This window comes from Hippopotamus amphibius, chromosome X (assembly GCF_030028045.1).
Source record: "Hippopotamus amphibius kiboko isolate mHipAmp2 chromosome X, mHipAmp2.hap2, whole genome shotgun sequence".
NCBI classification, from domain to species: Eukaryota; Metazoa; Chordata; class Mammalia; order Artiodactyla; family Hippopotamidae; genus Hippopotamus; species Hippopotamus amphibius.
Window position 1 is genome coordinate 4,931,753 of NC_080203.1, and position 17,484 is coordinate 4,949,236.

Below are 17,484 nucleotides of genomic sequence, written 5' to 3' on the forward strand. Positions count from 1 at the left end.
GTCAAAGAGCTGCCCGCCCTGCCCAATGCCAGCAGGGGAAGCTGGCAGTGGCCCAGAGGAGCTCATGCCCACACCTGAGGCCAAGTCGAGACCCTGGCCCAGGGTAGCACTTGCCCACTAGAGAAGCTATTCTGCCTGCTGGCTAGACACCTGACCCTCTCACTGTGGGCCCCGCACAGCCCAGGCTGCCAGCAGGTGAGGGTTGGATGCCGGGCTGCCTAGCTGTGGAAGCTGCTTGTCTGCCCAGATCCAGGAGCCAGCCCCTCCCGCGCTCCCCAAGGAGCCCTCCCATACATGGAGCACGTATGGCTCTGGGCTTTGTGTCTGGGGACCCAGAGTCACCAGCACCGCCCCTGTGCACCTGCCTCCCGGCCTCCACCTCGTTCACAGTCCCAGCCGGCCTACCTGGCCAGAGGGCAAGCCAGGGGGAAACCTGGGAGAGATAAGAGGTGCCTAGGGTGGAGCAGGGTTGTGGGGGTGTGGGGAATCCATTCCTTCCCCTCCAGGGCTCCCTGGACTTGGCCTCCAAGAGGGGCCAGGGTTGGGGAAAGAGAGGGGGCAAGAGCCCTTGGGTGGCAGGTCAAGAGGCCCAGATTTCCGGCTGCTTGCAGGTACCACAGAGCCCGCCTCCACGCACCCTCACACCTCTCACCCCACGCGCCCACCTCTCCCGGCTGCTGAGACAGAACACCTGGAATATTGAGTTCCAGCTTCTGGCAGTGCTGGCAGGGGCTTGGGGACCAGCCTAGTGGAGCAGGCACGACCAGAGGCTTGCAGTTTTCCCCCTGCACACATGGCTTGGGGGGCCCGCCCCTCTCCAGGGCTGCGTGGGGTGGCTTGCATGGCTCCTCTGCACAGAGCCCAGGACACACACAGGGACACATGTCTGCACAAGACAGTGAGAGTTTGCAAGGATGAACACCAAGCGAATCACGAGACTTATCTCTGTGCAGGGGCTTGACTGGGTGGGAGATGCAGGGGAGGACAAGGGACTTTGTCAGCTACGCCTATTTCAGGAGGATATCGTCAAGCAGGACTTGTGTAATCAAATATTTTAAAAACACAGTGTGCTGGCATGTAGCAGGTCTGCCAGAGAAAGTAATGGTCAGCATGGGCTTACTCTTCTGCAGGTTTTCCACAGAAGGCATGTCCTAAACGCCAGGCTCCTATGACCAAGGCGACGTCAGCTCTCCCTTCAAGAGGCAATTAGGCTAGAATTGCTCCCTGGGGACCCTGGTCAGAGGCCATCCTGCCAGCCCTTTACTTCTGCTGGGTGCCAGGTGTGGGAGGCAATGGAAGGTCGCCCTGCCCCTCAAGCAGTTCCTGATGCAGAGGGGGAATGGCCGTGTACACCAAGCCTGGGCAACCCGTGGGAAGTTTCACAGACGAGCGCTAAATGACATGCTGCAGAGAAGCCCCTCCCCCACGCCAACTATAAATGAGTCCCTCCCCTCCCCCGCTGGTCCAGCTTGTCCATGGGGAAGTTCAAGACTTATTGGAAGAAGGGTTGGACTCATGCCGGAGTGCTTGAGCAAGGCCAGGGCAGCCTGGCAGGGAAATAGCATCAAGAGGACAGATGCTCCAGGCGGACTATGGCCAAGCCCAAGATGCCCGCCCCGACAATAGGGCCCATTGCGCCCTGCAGAGGAGGCCAGCCTGGAGCAGCTTCCACTCCAGTTCCCCTCTAGAGGCCTCTGGAGATGGAGCAAGAAGGCAGGGCTGGGAGCAGCAAGCAGTCACAGCACAGGGGCAGAGGGGCAGCCAGGGCCCAGACCAGGGCTCCACCTTCGCTCATCTAGTCCAGGAGGCGTTTCTCTGGGGGCCGCCGCACTGTTTGTTTCCATCTCAGCTAAATTGCCCCCAAGGGTGAACCTTTGTTTCACAACATATTTTCAACCAGACTTTTTCTGCAAGCGTGTGTCTGCTCGCGCACGCGCACACTCCCATCCCAGAGAGCAGGCCTTGCCTGGCCCGGCAGCAGTCCTCCCTTCCTCTGCACAGTTCCTGCGTGGCTGGGTTGGAGCAGAAGAAGGGAGCAGCTTCAGGAGAGGCACCTGAGGGCAGGGTTGTGGAGGGGTGGCCTGTAAAGAGGTGGCCCAGCCTTCCCCCTACTCCTCCTAGCCCCAGGGGATTCCTGGGGCTCCAGGCCCCATTTGGTGGGGTCCTCCCTGGGCCTCTTGGCTCTCTTGACTAGAAGCACTTGTGTCTGGACACTACCTTCTCCCCCTTCTGCAGGGGTCTTCCTCTGGCACCCCAGTACCCTCTCTTCTCTGGGACCAGAGACGGAATCCTCCAACTGTTTCTTCACCAAATGTTCTCGTCTCTGCTCTCAGCAGAGCCCGAGCTCCAGCGGCCGTGTGTGTAGGACCGCACAGGGCTGGCAAGAGGCCCACACCCTGCTCTTAGAAGTACTGCAGGCTCAGAGAGTTAGGAACTCCCTCATGGTATGGGGCCCACTGAGGGCCACAGAGGGGCGGGACAGGGGCAGAGCAGGGTCAAAGACTCAAGTCTCTGCCGTCTCACCCTCCCTCTTCACTTGTGCTCTCTGTCTCTCTGTCTCTGTCTCACACACACATGCACACGCACCCACACTGTCATGTTTATTTTATATCCAGTAACTAACACACTCTCTCGCCTTTATAGCTGGAGAAGCCTTGACACACTCCGGGGCTTGGGTAAGGTCCATTTAGCCACGAAAGCCAATGACAATGTGATGATCTAGGTCCTTGCTCCCTGAGCAATGTGTGTTATCCCTTGGCCCCAGGGACAAGGCAGCTGCTCTTCTGAAGGCCTCCCACAGCCCTGCACATTTGCCCTGAGGCCAGGCCTCAAACAGTGACACTCCTACCCTCTTAGGCCAGTCCCACTGCCCTTCCTACCAATCCGTCCTGTAGGAGGTGAATGTTACAGGGCTGTGGACACAGGGGAGAGCGGGGTCAAGCCCCTCTGTGTGGCCTCCCATCCAGCCTCCAGAGCCGAGTCGGGGCTGGTCCCAGACCAGTGTGTAGGAGGCAGGCTGAGCCCTAGACCCCAGATGGGTCCAGGAGACCCCATCCTAGACCCAACCCCGTCTAGGTCTTGCTGGATGACCCCGGGGCCATGTTTCCCCTCTCTGGGACTCAATTTCCTCCCGAGCAAATGGAAAAGTTTCTCTCTCTCTCTCTCTCTCAATCAAGAGATTCCTCGGATTGAGTCTCTGTAATGCCCAACCAGGACAAGATGCTGCTGCAGAACCCCTTCCCCATAGGCACTCACTGGTGGGAGCCCCACAGGAAGGACCTTGCCAAACCCTGCCCCTAAGGAGCCCTCCCCTCCCTGGCCTGGACTGGCAATGGGGAGGGAGGAGGTGGCTGGGAAGAGGGAACCAAGGTGTTTGTCCAGAGGGGCTGTCCCCACGTGAGTCCTGGATGCAAGAAGCTCAGTCACCAGGGTTTGCTGCTGTCACTAAGCTTTTATTGAGAACATTCTCTATGCAGAGCCATGCGCACAAGAAAAGGGGAAAGACACAGCCAAGTCCCTGCCGAGGATGGAACAGAAGGGACACTGAGGGCCCAGAGGCAAGGTCTAGCTCCAAGATGGTCACCATAGAGCCGCGATGGGTAAGCAGGAAGCACCTACCACTGGTGTTACTGTGGGGACCAGAAACCACTGTCCTCGCCCGCCAAAGGGGCTGCATCTCAGCCCATTCAGACCTTTTGAATACCACACTTCCTCCACATCCTGGCAGCTAGGGCCTCCCTCAGACACAGTTGGAAAATGGCCCTGATGCTGCAGAAGGCTGTTGAGAGTTGGAAGGAGGATGGGCAGGGGCGGCTGAGGGGGAGAAGGGAAGAAGGGGAGGAGGCAAGGGGTCCAGCTGCACGGCGGGGCAACGGAAAGCATCACTGGCGCATCCACAGCCAGAGGCTGGCAATGCAGGTGGACAGCAGCATGGTGAAGATCAGGGTCTCCCTGTGGCGCCAGGTGGCTCCCTCATTCTCCAGGGCACGCAGACGCCCGGTGATCACATGCAGCTGCAGAGAGACCAGAGCTGGCTGGTGAGCAAGGCTCCTCTGGGGAAGCTCCTGGCACACCAGTGCTGGAAAAGGATGACGTGAAAACACCAAGGGCCTCTGCTGCCCTTTGAGAAGCCAACACGCCTTTGGGCAAGAAGCCGGCAGAGCAGCCGAGACCAGGGGCTCGGGTAGGCCCAGCAGGACCCAGGGGCTGGGCTGCCTGTGTGCTCAGGCCCTGGGGGAAGCCTGTGGGGGCAGCACCACCAGAGTGAGGGCCCCAGGATGGGGTGACACGCAGGAGCCAGAGAGGACCACCAGAGAAGATGCCCCTCCACACCCACTGGGGTCTTTTCCTGAGGAGACCTGGACTTGGCCTGAATGAAGGCAACCCCTTGCTCAGACCTCTTGGTACCGCCCTCTCTACATAGACTTCTCTTATCCTCTGACGCCCCTTCTTCCTCCTCCTTTTCTCCTCCCCTCCTCCCTTCCCTCATCTCAGGGAGAGAGACAGGATTGAGGCTGAGCATCAAGATAGGACACGGGAGCCAAGAGGGCTGGGAGGAAGGGGAGGCGAGCCTGACGTCGTCTCCGCTGCTAGATGGCAAGACGATTGGAGAGGCTGCGCATCCTCAAGGTGGGTGGCCTCAGGGCTGCCGAGGGCCACACATCCCAAGACACAGGGTTGTGCCTCCACCCTGCAAGTGGGTCCCCGGCAAATAGACACTCACCTGCCTTCTCATGACCTCTATCTCCAGTTCATTTAGCTCTTCCAGGCTAATCTCGGTGATCAGATCTGCCTCCAGGTTGCTGGGAAATAAGAAAAGACAGAGAGTCGGATCTTCGAGGTCCCAGGCTGGGCCCGCCAGGATGCACAGGAGGGCCATGAAGGCAGGTGGGGGAGGTTGGGGGCTTTTCGGGACAGTGAGTCTATCAGCTTGGAGTCCCTGCTTTCCTGGGTAGCAGGTCCTGGGGCCTGAGGGCTGGAAGCTGGCCAAGCTGTGGAATGCTAGCAGGCCCCAATACCCAAAGCATGGCCAGCTGCTCACAACTCCTTCCTGGGCAGCCTGCTTGCCAGCTCCTCTGGTCCCTGCTCAAAGGGCTCCAGCTTTTCTCCCGCAGGGTCCCTGGGACCCTTCTTACCGCTCATAAAGGAACCTCATGCCTTGAAAGCTGCCAGGATACTCCTGGGGAGGGCCACCGCCATGGCCTGCTTCTCTTGACATTCCGGTTGTCGGCAGCTCGGGCCCCTAAGGAAAGGAACGGTCAAAGTAGCCTGCTTGGGCCCAGCTGGGTGGCTGCCCCACACTTTGTCCAGGAATGACAGTGCCCCCCATCGGGAGTCACGTGATGCCTGATCCTCCGGAATCAGAAGCTGGCAGCTTCTGACCACGAGAAGAGCCTGGGAATCCCACAGGCTGGCCGCCTGCCACCACCCCACCCGCACCATGCTCCTCAGTAGCTCTTGGCCAACCAGGCTGTGGCAAGAGAAGAGCAGTGAAGGGGTCCCTGTCCTCTGCCAGCACTGTCACATGCAGACATCAGCTGAGTCTGAGCAAGCACTGAGGGAGAAAGGAAAACGTCACTTTCAGAACCAAGAGAATTGAGGCCTAGCAAGGTGGCCACACTTCCTAAGGGCAGACAGGAAGCACTGGAGCTCAGGAGAGAAGCCTGGCTACTGGGAAACCAGGGTGAGCCCAGCCATCCCTGAGGCCTTCGGTTTGACCCATATGCTAATGACTCCAGGGAGTGGGGGTCTCTGGTCCAGGGCTCTGGGGTCGGGGGGGGTCTCGTGACCTGGAAGCTCTCTTTCTCTTTATTCATTTGGGGTGGAATCATTTCAGCATTTATTGTAACACTTTCCCTAGAACAGTCAGGGCTCCCTCCTCCCTAAGATGGCTGCCTTTCCACAGTATTTTATGCAACATGGCTGCCATTTTCTCTTGAGCATTCCCTTAGATGGTGAATGTAGCTTAAAAGATTCGATACAGAACAATGGAACTCAGATGATTTCACAGAACATCAGGTCTCCCTCCCTCTCCAACCAGGTTGCCTTCCCCTCCCCCCCACCCCCGGAAGTTGTGCAACAGTATAACAACCATGTTTCTGAAACTTGCCCTCATCCACAGTGAAAGTGGCTTAAAGGATGGGCCACAGAATGTGAGACTTACATGATTCCCTTCAATACTCAGGTCTCCCTCCTCTCCAGCCTGATTGCGTTTTCCCAGTAACTTTTGCAATAGCCACCATCTTTCTAAAACTTTCCCTCACCCAAGTTGAGGGAAAGCTGAATGTAGCTGAAACGCTTGGCTACAGAAGGACAGAACTCAGTGACTCACGTAATTCTCTAGAATAGTCAGGTCTTCCTCTTCTTCAAAATGGCTGCCTTTTTGCAGTATCCTTTGCAACAGTATAGCCACCACTTTTTCTAGAGCATTCCCTCACTCATATTGAATGTAGCTTAAAGAATTGGCTACAATATATTCAAACTCAATTGATTGGATTTCCTAATAACCAGAGGCAAAGGAATCTCACTTGCCTTACCCTCGTCTTACCCTCGTCCCAGCCCTAAGATATAGATACATAGATATATTTATTTATATGTATATCTATATTTACATATTTATATATACTTATATATATTTTTATGTAGAAATATACATTTATATATAAAAATAGATATAAAATATAGACATACAGAGAAAATATACATATATAGAGATAAACACAGATATATTTATTCATTTATTAATAAGAAAGAGTCATTTCACACACACTAGACTTTTGCACAGTAAAGTATATATGTAGTCCCCAAGCAATGTCTGCTTCAGGCATTCTGGACTCTAGGTTGAACCACTAGCCAAATAAATAATGGCCCTGACCTCTTGCTAGACTTTGCTGCTCTCATTTGCCTGCCTAGTTCACAGGAGCTTCATCCTTCCCCCAAAGTCAACATCTGGCCCTGCTTGAGCTACCGTCTTCAGACTAAAGCTGGTACCCCCAAACCCAACTCTGCCACCAAGTGCCAAGGGCCCCATACAGTACCATTTTCTGGGACTGGGTGGCAGCCGTATTCCAAACCGCAGCAAAGTTAGCAGCCTTTGGATCCAACTTCTGTTGCTGCTGAGGAGCACCCAGGGACTGGGATCCATGCTCCTTCATTTCTAGAATGAAGAACAGAGCACCCAGGAACATCCACTAAGGCTATACCAAGGCTTCATGGGCACAGAACACACCAGAAAAAAAGATAGGGTTCCCCAACTTCTTAGGAATCACTCAAGACACTGATGTCCACTCGCCAAGCCCAGGTCTTAGTTCCTTCAACTATTCAAAATGTAGCAAGTATTTACTGAGTGTCAAGCTCTGAGCTGAGTTATTAAGAAGTGAGCAATGGCCAAGAGACAAGATCGCAGCAATCAAGAAACTGACCATTTGTGTGTGTATACAGAGTGGGGGAGGGGGCAGAAAATAGTCCTTCAGTGTAGATTCAGATCAAGAGCTACATGCTCCCAAAACAATAAAAACAGGATAACAAGACAGAAGGGAGGGGCAACTTCCAGAAAAGTCAGAAACAATATTGAGGCAGACACCTGAAAAAGATTCCAGCCACAGAAAATCTGGGGAAAGAGCTTTCTAGGCAGAGGGAACACCTAGTGCAAAGGCTGTGAAGAAGAAGCAGTCCTGGGATGTTAAAAGGACAGGTATAAAGGCAGTGTGGAGTGGGTCGGCATGCCACAGCAGGAACTGTATTGAGGAGATGACCTTGCTTGGATCTTGTAGATCATGGTAAGGCATTTAGGTTTTACTCTAAAGGGAAGAAGAAGGCATTGTAGGGTTAGGAGAGAGAATTGATTTGATTGATCTTATAAACTGAGCTTTCGGAATGTTTTGCAGTAGACACACTGGTGGCTTGGATGGGGGTGGGTGGCTGTTGGTCCCAACTGTCTCCCTCACAGGCCACAAAATACTCACATCATCAATCCCTTTCCCTACAACTCCCCTGTCACTCAAACCACAAATATATGTACATGCACACCAAGGCACAGACACACACGTGTACCCACTCATACACGCAAACATGCATATATGAGTGTCTGCCCAGCCACACCCACACATTTGCCAACACACAAGCACAGGTGCAGACACCCAAGGGAAGGGAGATTACAGGAGATCCTCACCTTCTGCCACCACATGCGCTTGGCTACGCCCATGGCTTCCAGGATCCAGCTCTTCAGCCATGAATTTTTCTATCTCTTCCTTGGTTCTAGGAGGTTGTTTCGCCATCAAAGCCAGTTGTTCACTTGGAACCTATGCCCAAGAATGCACAGGGAGCAGAGCACAGAGGACACGTTTGGAAAATCAGCTCTTTGAGGGGTAGGAGCTCAAGGAAGATATATCTGGACATGGGGGTGGAACCAGACTCCCTCTTTGGGCTCACACCGTGGACCCAGCACCTTCTGTTCCTGTTGTATCTTGCTGGCTGGGTTCAAGGCCTTCTCCCTTGCTACTCTGTAAGTGACTTAGGAGAAGTGATAAGGCTCAGAACCATTGCCTGTGAGAACTGCCCTGGCTCTAGGATCATCTGATTTGACCCCATTGGGGGGCAAGTAGGCTCCACCCTTCAGCATTTCCAGATAGAGGCAGGGACTAGCACAAGACCCCAGAGTCAGTCAGTGGTCAAAGCAGGGTTAGATCCTGCCATGGATTCTGCAAGGCCAGCTCTGGCTAGTTATTCAGGCCATAGCACCCTTCAGAAATCATCCTCTGCAGAGTGTCCCCTGCCTTCCCCAATACAGAGTTCCCAGGCAGGGGACGTGGCCTTTTGATGCCCTGGCTCAGCCTGCACAGGAATTATGAGACCCACAGGAGGGATGGGCAGGAGAAGAGGGACCTGCCTACAGCCACTGGAGCCCCCAGTGTCCCCAGCCCTGCAACCTCTGGTCTAAGTCCAAATCCTCCCTCAGCTTCCCTACTGATGAGACCTCTGTGAGGGTAAGGTTTATGTGTCCACTTGGCTCGCCTAAAGTATCCAGTTATTCCATCAAGCGCTAGTCTAGGCATTGTTATCAAGGCATTTTGTAGCTGTTGTTAATATCTACACCAGTGGACTTTAAGTAAAGGACATTATGAATCCTTGCTAAGGTGGGCAGGCCTCATCCAATCAGCTGAAGGCCTTAAGAACAAAGACTGAGGTTTCCCAGAGGAGAAATTCTGCTCAAGACTGCAGCGTCAGCCCCTCCCTAAGATTCCAACCTGCTGCACTGCCCTGAAAGTTTTGGCCTTGCTAGCCCCACAATGGCATAAGCCAATTTCTCAAAATAAATTTTTCTATACACACATATGTATATGCATATCTATATACATCCACATACACACATCTTGTTGGTTCCATTTCTCTGGAGAACTCTGACTCATACAGCCACCAAAGGTGAACCCTCAGCTCTTGGGAACAGCCCCAGAGCCCCTGGAGAAGAGGAGGCTATTTGTAAAAGAAAGCAAGCACAGCTGGGGCCAGGTGGGAGGGAGAGGAAGAAAGTGGGGAGGGGAAGAGGAAGGAGGAAGGAAAGGGGCAAAGGAGAGGAAAGGGAGGGGCCAGGCTTGCTTAGAGAAGGTGGCACAACATGGGCTGCCGGACCCCCTCCCTGGCCCACCTGTCCAGTGCTGGGAACAAGCTCTCTGGAGCAGAGCTGACAAAGACCCTGCCTGCATTCCTGAAGGCCCTGAGAGAAGCCCTTTCCAGCTCCAGTGGAGCAGCTGCAATGAAATCTGAGCTTTCTGGAGGGCCACCTTAGGAGCACAGAAGTGTGTTCTGTGGGACTCAGGAGCCTGGGAAGCAGGAGCCGTGGGTTTCTGGCAGGCCAGGGTTGCCAATTGAATTTGAATGTCAAATAAACAACAAATAATTTTTTAGCATAAGTGTGCAATATTTGGGACGTACATACACTAAAAATTTATCCATGGTTTATCTGACATTCACATTTAACTGGGTATCCCGTATTTTATCTGGCAACACTATGCCCTGCCTTGACCTTGAGCAAGTCTTTGGGCCTCAGTCTCCCCATTGGACGATGGAACTAATAGTCCCCTCCCTACAGGGTGGCTGATTGTGAGAGCAGTCAAGTTAGCAGAGCTGGATAGGTACGGGAGTGACCTTGCACTATTGACCTCAGATCAGATTTCCCTCTGACTACCAACTGGCCTTAACCAGTTGGTGCTTCCTGGGCCTTGAGTCACTGGGTCCATGTGCATGCAGAAGCACTGCCTCCTGGTGGCAAAGGACCCCACCACCTAAAGCCAAGCAAAGAGGGTGGGGAGACTTTGAACTTGCCCCTTACCATGTCTCTCTAGCACGCTAAACTTTTCTCTCCAACACCATAAATTCCTTCTGAAATTGGCCCAGACTCTCACTCCAGACATTTCCCAAATCCCCCACTGTCTGGTGCGATAACCTCAGGGACCCAAAGTGCTAGAGCACCCCGGGTACAGAGTGATCTTCCAAGTCTTGTGAGGGCCAGGAGCATGGCCCGTGGCCAAGTATGAGTGGTGGGCTGCAGAGACCTAAACCCTAGTGAAAGGCTCCCAGAGAAGAGAACCAGCGAGCCTGAAGGTCTTCCCCACCCAGAGGTTAGACAGATGACTCTGGGAGTGGGGAGGAGTGATGCAGAAAACATCTGGCTTAGATATGTGTGTGTATATGTTTGCTGTGTTTTACACAAATGAGATCATACGTTTGAGGTACGTGCTGTTCTGAAACTTACTTTCTAAAGTGAACAGTATGCCTTGGGGATCTCCCTTGTCAGAACAAATCTACCCCACGTCATTTGAACACTGCACAGTATTTTGCTGCACGGCTGCACCCCTGTTTATCGACGTGCTGGTGGACATTTGAGGTGTCTAGAGCCTTTTGCTTTTATAAACAATGTGGCAGGGAACATTCCTGGACATGCCTCTTTGCACATGTGTCTACATGTTTTTGTAGAGCTGGTGCCTAGAGGTGGAATCGTGAAGTTCTAAGGTATGTGTGCTGACAATTTTGACCAATATTGGCAATGTCCCCTCCAAAGAGGTTGCACCAAGGGGGACCTCACTAAGGGGAAGAAAGTGCTGGTTTCTTCACAGCCTTGTCAATGGAAGATATAATGAAACTTTCTAAAAGGCATCGTTGTGATGGGTGAAAAATGATCTCTATCTCATTGTTTTAATTTATATTGCTTTAATTATGAATAAACCTGAGCATTTTTTTCATATGTTTATTGATCTTCCGTATTTCTTTCCTCTGAACTATCTGCTGGAGGGCTTGAATCTTTATTAAAATAAGAGCTGTTTTATTAACAGAAAGGGATGGGGGTGAGAGCTCTCCCTCCCTTCAAGCTAAGCATCTCCAAAGAAAACATATCATCTTTTTCCCTAAAGGTGATCGTGAGCGTAGAGCCTCCACTGGGGACCAAACAAACCCAGCTAATTGCATACAAGTTCGTGTTGAAATCTGGAGGGCATCCAGCCCCCTCCTCCCCACAGAGCGAGTGTTCACCTCGGGCTGTTGCCTGCCTGTCTGCCTGTCTGCCCTCATTTGTGTCTGTCTGTCTCTCCGCCTGCCCGACCATCTGCTCCCACCAATACCTTCCAACCACTGGCCTCTCCCAGCTGTTCAGCCAGCCATGCACTCTACTCAGATTCCTGACTGGCTTGAGGTCTGATAGCCACGTCTGCTAGCTGCTCCCACCTCCTTTGTAAGCAGAAGTAGGAGGTGATGGGAACCCAGGCCTGGGGTCAGTACATCTGGGAGTGTCTCCTACCTCAGACACTGGGGCATCTTAGGCTTCCTCTGCTCTGAGCCTCAGTTTCCCATCTCACATGGAAGAATGGGCTAAAATTCAGTTTCCGACTGTTTCATGGTTTCAGGGAAGTGTGTTGGGGGCTATTCCAGCCTCTCTTCACCCAGAGCAGTGCTGTTTTTATCATCTTCTTATGTTGCAGTTCTATGGAAGAGGCCTCTCAAAGCCAGTGGGCACGTTGCTCTGCTGCCCCCCAGCTCGGATCACAGCACAGTCTCAGGCAGCTTCCATCTCAGGCCGCGAGTGAGCCCGATTTTGGCTGCAAACCCAGATCTTCCAGGCATCTGGGAGCTTCCTCTCTACTTGCTAATGAAACTTAGGAACCTGTAAACAATTCTGCTTCCTGCTTCTGGAAGCAGCTGGTACTGAGGTCATCCCTGGAGCCCCAGGGCCCTCCCCAAACCAGAGGGGAAAAGGAAGGGTGACTCGCAGAGCCTGGCAGCTGTCCCTCCGTTCCTTAAAAAGACAGGAAGGACAGAGAGCAAACTTCAGGCACTGTAGCTGGCCCAGGGAAGGAGGGCCACCTTATGAGCAGAGAGAGGGAAATAAGTGGCAGGGCCACGGGGGGCAGCCCTGGGAACCCCCCCCCCCCCCCCCACCGAGGACAGGGCTCCTTTCATCCAGAATGACCGCCTTGAGTCAAGACTGCCTGGGTGCCAGGCGCTGGGGCTAGGGATGAAGTCCCCATCCTCATGGAGCTCCTGCTTTTGAGGGCAGATAGAAAAGGATGGGCCAGAAGTCCATGGGTCTGTGGGGACAGTAGCAGGGGGTTGTTTTGTGGTAGTCCTGCCCGTAATCCTGCCACATCCTGCTTCCTTGGGAGTGTGGTGAGTGCTCCCTAGAACTTTGCCTCCCCAGGGGGCTCAGGTTGATAGAAAAGTCTTCTGTGCTTTGAGTGGAAATGCTGGTCACACCTCCTGAACTCTGGTCCAGTCTGCAGGGAGCAGATCCAGCAGACATTAGTTAAAGACACCGACGCAGCCCCCGATCTGGCTGACAAGCATACTGGCAACACGGTGCTGCTGAGATGCTCTGGGTTCCTTTCATATCAGCTACTACAGGTTCCCCCTGTGAGGGGCGGCTGCCTGGACAAGTCACCTAGTTTAGAGCTGCAACCACCTAGTTTAGGGTGATTGTTGCTGGCTGATGGCCCGAGGGATAACTGTGGACTGCCCTGCAGGTAGGGCAAGAATGAGACTAAGAGTGAAGCATCATGACAGGAAGCCCAACCCCCTGCTGCTGTTGCTCCTTCTTCCTTCCCGTCTCTCTGTTGCCTGTCAGTCAACTGTGCTTCAAGTTCAGGGAACCCTTGTCATGGGTGGGGAAGGACCTCTCTCCTGATTCCCCAGGGGTGGGGTTGGACCAGGTGACCTCACAGAGTCCTCAGCCTTGCCTGCCAGGTGAATCCTCACGGAGCACTGCATCTGCTTTCAATTGTTTCCATACCCAATGACTGAAATGTGACGTGTATGTAAAACTCAAGACAGTCAGAGGCCAAAGGAAAATGGCCAACAATAACGAAGAGGTGGAAAAGTGCTGTAAAGGCAGAGATGCTGAGCTGCTCAAAAGCATACGTAGCAGTGGCCCCTGTGACCTGGAGGAAGACACAGAGGAGAACCTCGGGTGAGTGAAAACCAGTCCTGGGAAACTAATGACAAGCTCTCCCATCCACGAAGCAGAGCCACTTCCCAGTATCCCCCATTTTACACATAGACAATCTGGAGCCCATGGAGGGCTGGGACGTGAGCCAGTTTCACTTAGCAATTCAGTGGCGGGGCTTAGATGCAAACCTGTGTCTTCAGACTGGCCACCCAGGGTCCTTGTCGGAACAGGAGGAGGTCCAAGGGAGGAAATGGCTCGAGAGAGTTCCAAAAAACATCTTCTAGACCCTTAGCTACTCTGCCCTGCCCTTCACTTTTGGAAGACAGGGCCAGCAGGCAGGTCACAACACAAAGCATACACACCAGGGAGGATGGGGTGCAGAGTCCAGGCTCTGCAGTTTGGCTGCTCTCCTCCGCCCCTCCCACCATGGCTCCTCATTTAGTGGCTGTGTGACCCTAGGCAATATGGCCCAGTGATCCCACCTGAAAACAACAGGGAAGGGGCCATGGAATGTGAAGCATTCAGCTCCTAGCAGGGTTTGTGCTTGAAACTGGGGCTGCAGGATTTGCACGCCATCTTCAAGGCCTTCCTGTTTGTTCATTTCCAAGGATGAAGTGCCTGCTGCTGGCGGGGCTGGTGGCCCTCAAGCTTGGGCCCCGGCTTCAGCTCTATCAGTAACCTATCTCTGCATCCTCCTGGGCCTTCGGCTACTCCCCTCGCCAGAGTTCCAACAAACATCCTCTAGATCCTGAGCACGGAAGCATTGCCACATCTTTCTCAGCACTGGGAAAGCAGTTCCATAAGGGCAGAGACCTTGTGGTCTACACTCACCTCTCTCTCTCCCCAGCACTTAGTGCACTGCTTGACTCGTGGTAGGAGCTCATCAATTGAATAAAAATGACCTGATGCTGCATAACACAGGGAGATCAACTGGATGCTTGGTGATGACCTAGAGGGGTGAGATAGGGAAGATGGGAGGGAGGCTCAAGAGGGAGGGGACATGGGGATATATGTATAAATACAGCTGATTCGCTTGGTTGTACAGCAAAAACTGGCACAACAGTGTAAAGCAATTATACTCCAATAAAAATCTGAAAAAAGTGACCTGAATGGTAAACAAACAAACATTAAAAAAACCCCAACTGTCCTCCAGTGTTTTGTCTCTCTCAGGCTACTCTCCTTTCTCAACTCCCGGAAAGTGTTGCCCCCTAGCCCACACTCTGTCTCCACTCTTTCACCTCCCAGATATTCCTCTCCTCATTCTAGTCGGGCTTACTACTCAACCAAAAGTGCCCCAGGCTAAGGTCACCAATGACCTCTTGGCAGCTCAATCCAATGAGCCCGCCTCACTCATCTTACTTGACTTCTTGGAAGCATTTCATATAATTGTCCTCTCTCTTCTGCTAGAAATACTCTGCTCCCCTGCTTTCCAGGACTCTACACTCCTGTGGTTTCCCCCTGCCTCTCTGGCCTCTCTCCTGGCCCACTGGGCCCATACCCAGACTTCAATTAGCATCTTTATGGTACCTCAAACCACTCTGCTATCTGCTGCTTCAGCCTAGTCCTCCCTGTTTTGTTCCCTTCAGACACACTCCTCACCACACACTCAACATGCTGCCCCCAACGTACTCTTCCTCCAGTGGAAGTCAACCTATTCTACCTTCCTGGAGAATGGACCATCTATCCCACTGTCTGAGCCCCCAAAACTGAGAGTCATGTGGGACTCCTCCCAATCCCCTCCCAACCCAGTCAGTCATTGTGCACAGTTCTGTTCCCTCTGTGATGGGTAAGTTTTTGTGTCAGCTTGACTGGGCTACAGGGTGCCCCAATATTTAGCTAACCACGATTTCTGGCTGTGTCTGTGACGGTGTTCCAGATGATATCAACATCTGAATTGGTGAACTGAATAATGCACATGGCCCTCCGCAATGTAAGTGGGCATCATACAATCTATTAAGGGCCTGAATAGAACCAAAAGGCAGAAGAAGGGGAAATTTGCTCCCCCCACCCCTCTCTCTCTGACTACTTGAGCTGGCACATTGATCTCCCCCCTGCCTTTGAACTGGAACTCACACCATTGGCTTTCCTGAGCCTCCAGCTAGCAGAAGGCATGTTGTGGGGCTTCCCAGTCTCCATAATAGCCATTGCATGAGGTGATTCCTTACAACACATCAATCTCTTTCTATATCTCTATGTCTATAGAGATGGATATCTATAAGGATATATATCTATATCTCTATATCTATCAATATATCTCATATGGGTTCTGTGTCTGGAGAACCCTCCTGGAACCTCTTAAATATATAATTCAGTGTTTGAGCAAAACTCTTCCCCATGGTCTACTTCAGTGTGTCTCCTTTCTCACCAACCCAGCCAACCCCATCACCATATCTTGCCTGGATGACTGCCATAGCCTCCAACCTTATCTCTTTGATCCTGCTGAGCCCGTTTTCTGTGCAGCAGGCAGAGAGATTGCTACAAATACAATAGGTCTAGTCATGGCCTCTTGCTCCCACTATTACTAGAGTAAAGATTACAACGTTGAGGGTGGCCTAGGGAGCTGTGCATGGACTGACTTCCCTCTGCATTTTCCAGCCTCATCTTGCACTGGTGTTTCCCCTTCTGCTACCCTGGCTTCTTCTGTTTGCTTAAAAACATGATGGCCTTGCTGGCCTCCAAACCTCTTCACACGTTGTCCCTCTGCCTGGTTTAATTGTCTTCTCGGCTTTTTTGCCTGACTGATTTCTACTTATCCTTCAAGTTTTAGATTGGATACAGCTTCTTCAAGAAGGCTTTCTCTGGCAGCCCTCACCTCCAACCTCCTGCACATCCCCTAGCAGAAAGTTGCACACGCTCTGTTGCTGTGGCTGGTCTCATGCTTCCCCCACCAAGCTACGCACAGAGCTCCAAACATGTAGGGCCCTTCTGGAGCCCCATGGCTTGAGTGGAAGCAGGGACACCCCCAGTCTGGGGGACATGGTGCTCCGCCAGCAGCATTCCCTCTATGTCCGGTCAGCCCCAGGATTCTGAGGTGCTGGCATCAACCAGCCCACCGTGCTCCTGTGATTAAGTGTAACCAGCCTGATATGAATGTTACCCAGCCTCTATAGCCTCTATTTTTATAGCACGTAAAGCCCGGTGAAATCGAATCCATCACGCGGTTTGAGCTCTTCAGAGAAATTGTTGAAAGCCACTGTTATTGGACCCACTAGGCTTGTGATTCATGAAAACAACATGTTTTGCCTATTAAAAAAAAATTTAAGAGGGCACAAATATTTTGTCTATTCTTCAGGCTTTGGGTTCTTCCATCACTCTCCACAGAGGGACCCTGGGAAAACCATTCTGAAGCCCACTTCACCTCTCCCAACCCCACCTGCCCTGTGGGGACCCTCAGCAGCTGTCCCAGGCCCATCCATCTGTGGCAAGCAAGAATCTGCTCCGGGGCACGGTTTGAGAACAGCGAGGAGCCCCATCTTTGCCGGCATCTCAGAGAAGTCATGATGTCCACTCCTGAGCTTTTCCAGAGTGTGTATGATGTGCTAAGAGTTGGCAGAAGGAGCAACAAAGACTCCCCCTGCCATGAGAAGAGTGTTATGAGCTGAACTGTGTCCCCTACCCCAGTTCATATGTTGAAGTCCCGACCTCCAGTCCCTCAGAATGTGATTGTATTCGGAGGTAGGTCTTTAAAGAGGTAATTAAGGTTAAATGAGGTCAATAGGGTGATCACTGATCCAATCTGACTGATGTCCTTATAAGAAGAGGAGATTAAGATACAGACACGTACACAGGGAAGACCACGTGAAGATACAGGGAGAAGACGGCTGTCTACAAGCCAAGGTGAGAGGCCTCAGGAGAAACCAAGCCTGCCCACACCTTGATCTCAGACTCCCCGCCTCCAGAGCTGGGAGACAATACATTTCTGTCATTTAAGCGACCCCGTCTGTGTGACTTTGTTATGGCAGCCTGAGCAAACTAATACTGGAACTTGGGTTATAATTGGAGAATAAAATTAGTCAACACATTGTATTTAATTGAACACTGACTGCGAGCCAGGC

General features: G+C 52.6%; 1 protein-coding gene across 1 annotated transcript; it reads right to left on the bottom strand.

The window, feature by feature from the left end:
- Nucleotides 1-3,881: 3,881 nt before the first annotated feature.
- FATE1 (fetal and adult testis expressed 1) lies at nucleotides 3,882-8,276 on the bottom strand. The gene is made up of 5 exons (XM_057718928.1): nucleotides 8,171-8,276; nucleotides 7,038-7,156; nucleotides 5,136-5,242; nucleotides 4,724-4,802; nucleotides 3,882-4,013 (listed from the first exon to the last, which is right to left on the bottom strand). The coding sequence occupies exons 1-5, from the start codon at nucleotides 8,274-8,276 to the stop codon at nucleotides 3,882-3,884; spliced, it is 543 nt and encodes a 180-aa protein (XP_057574911.1).
- Nucleotides 8,277-17,484: the final 9,208 nt, after the last annotated feature.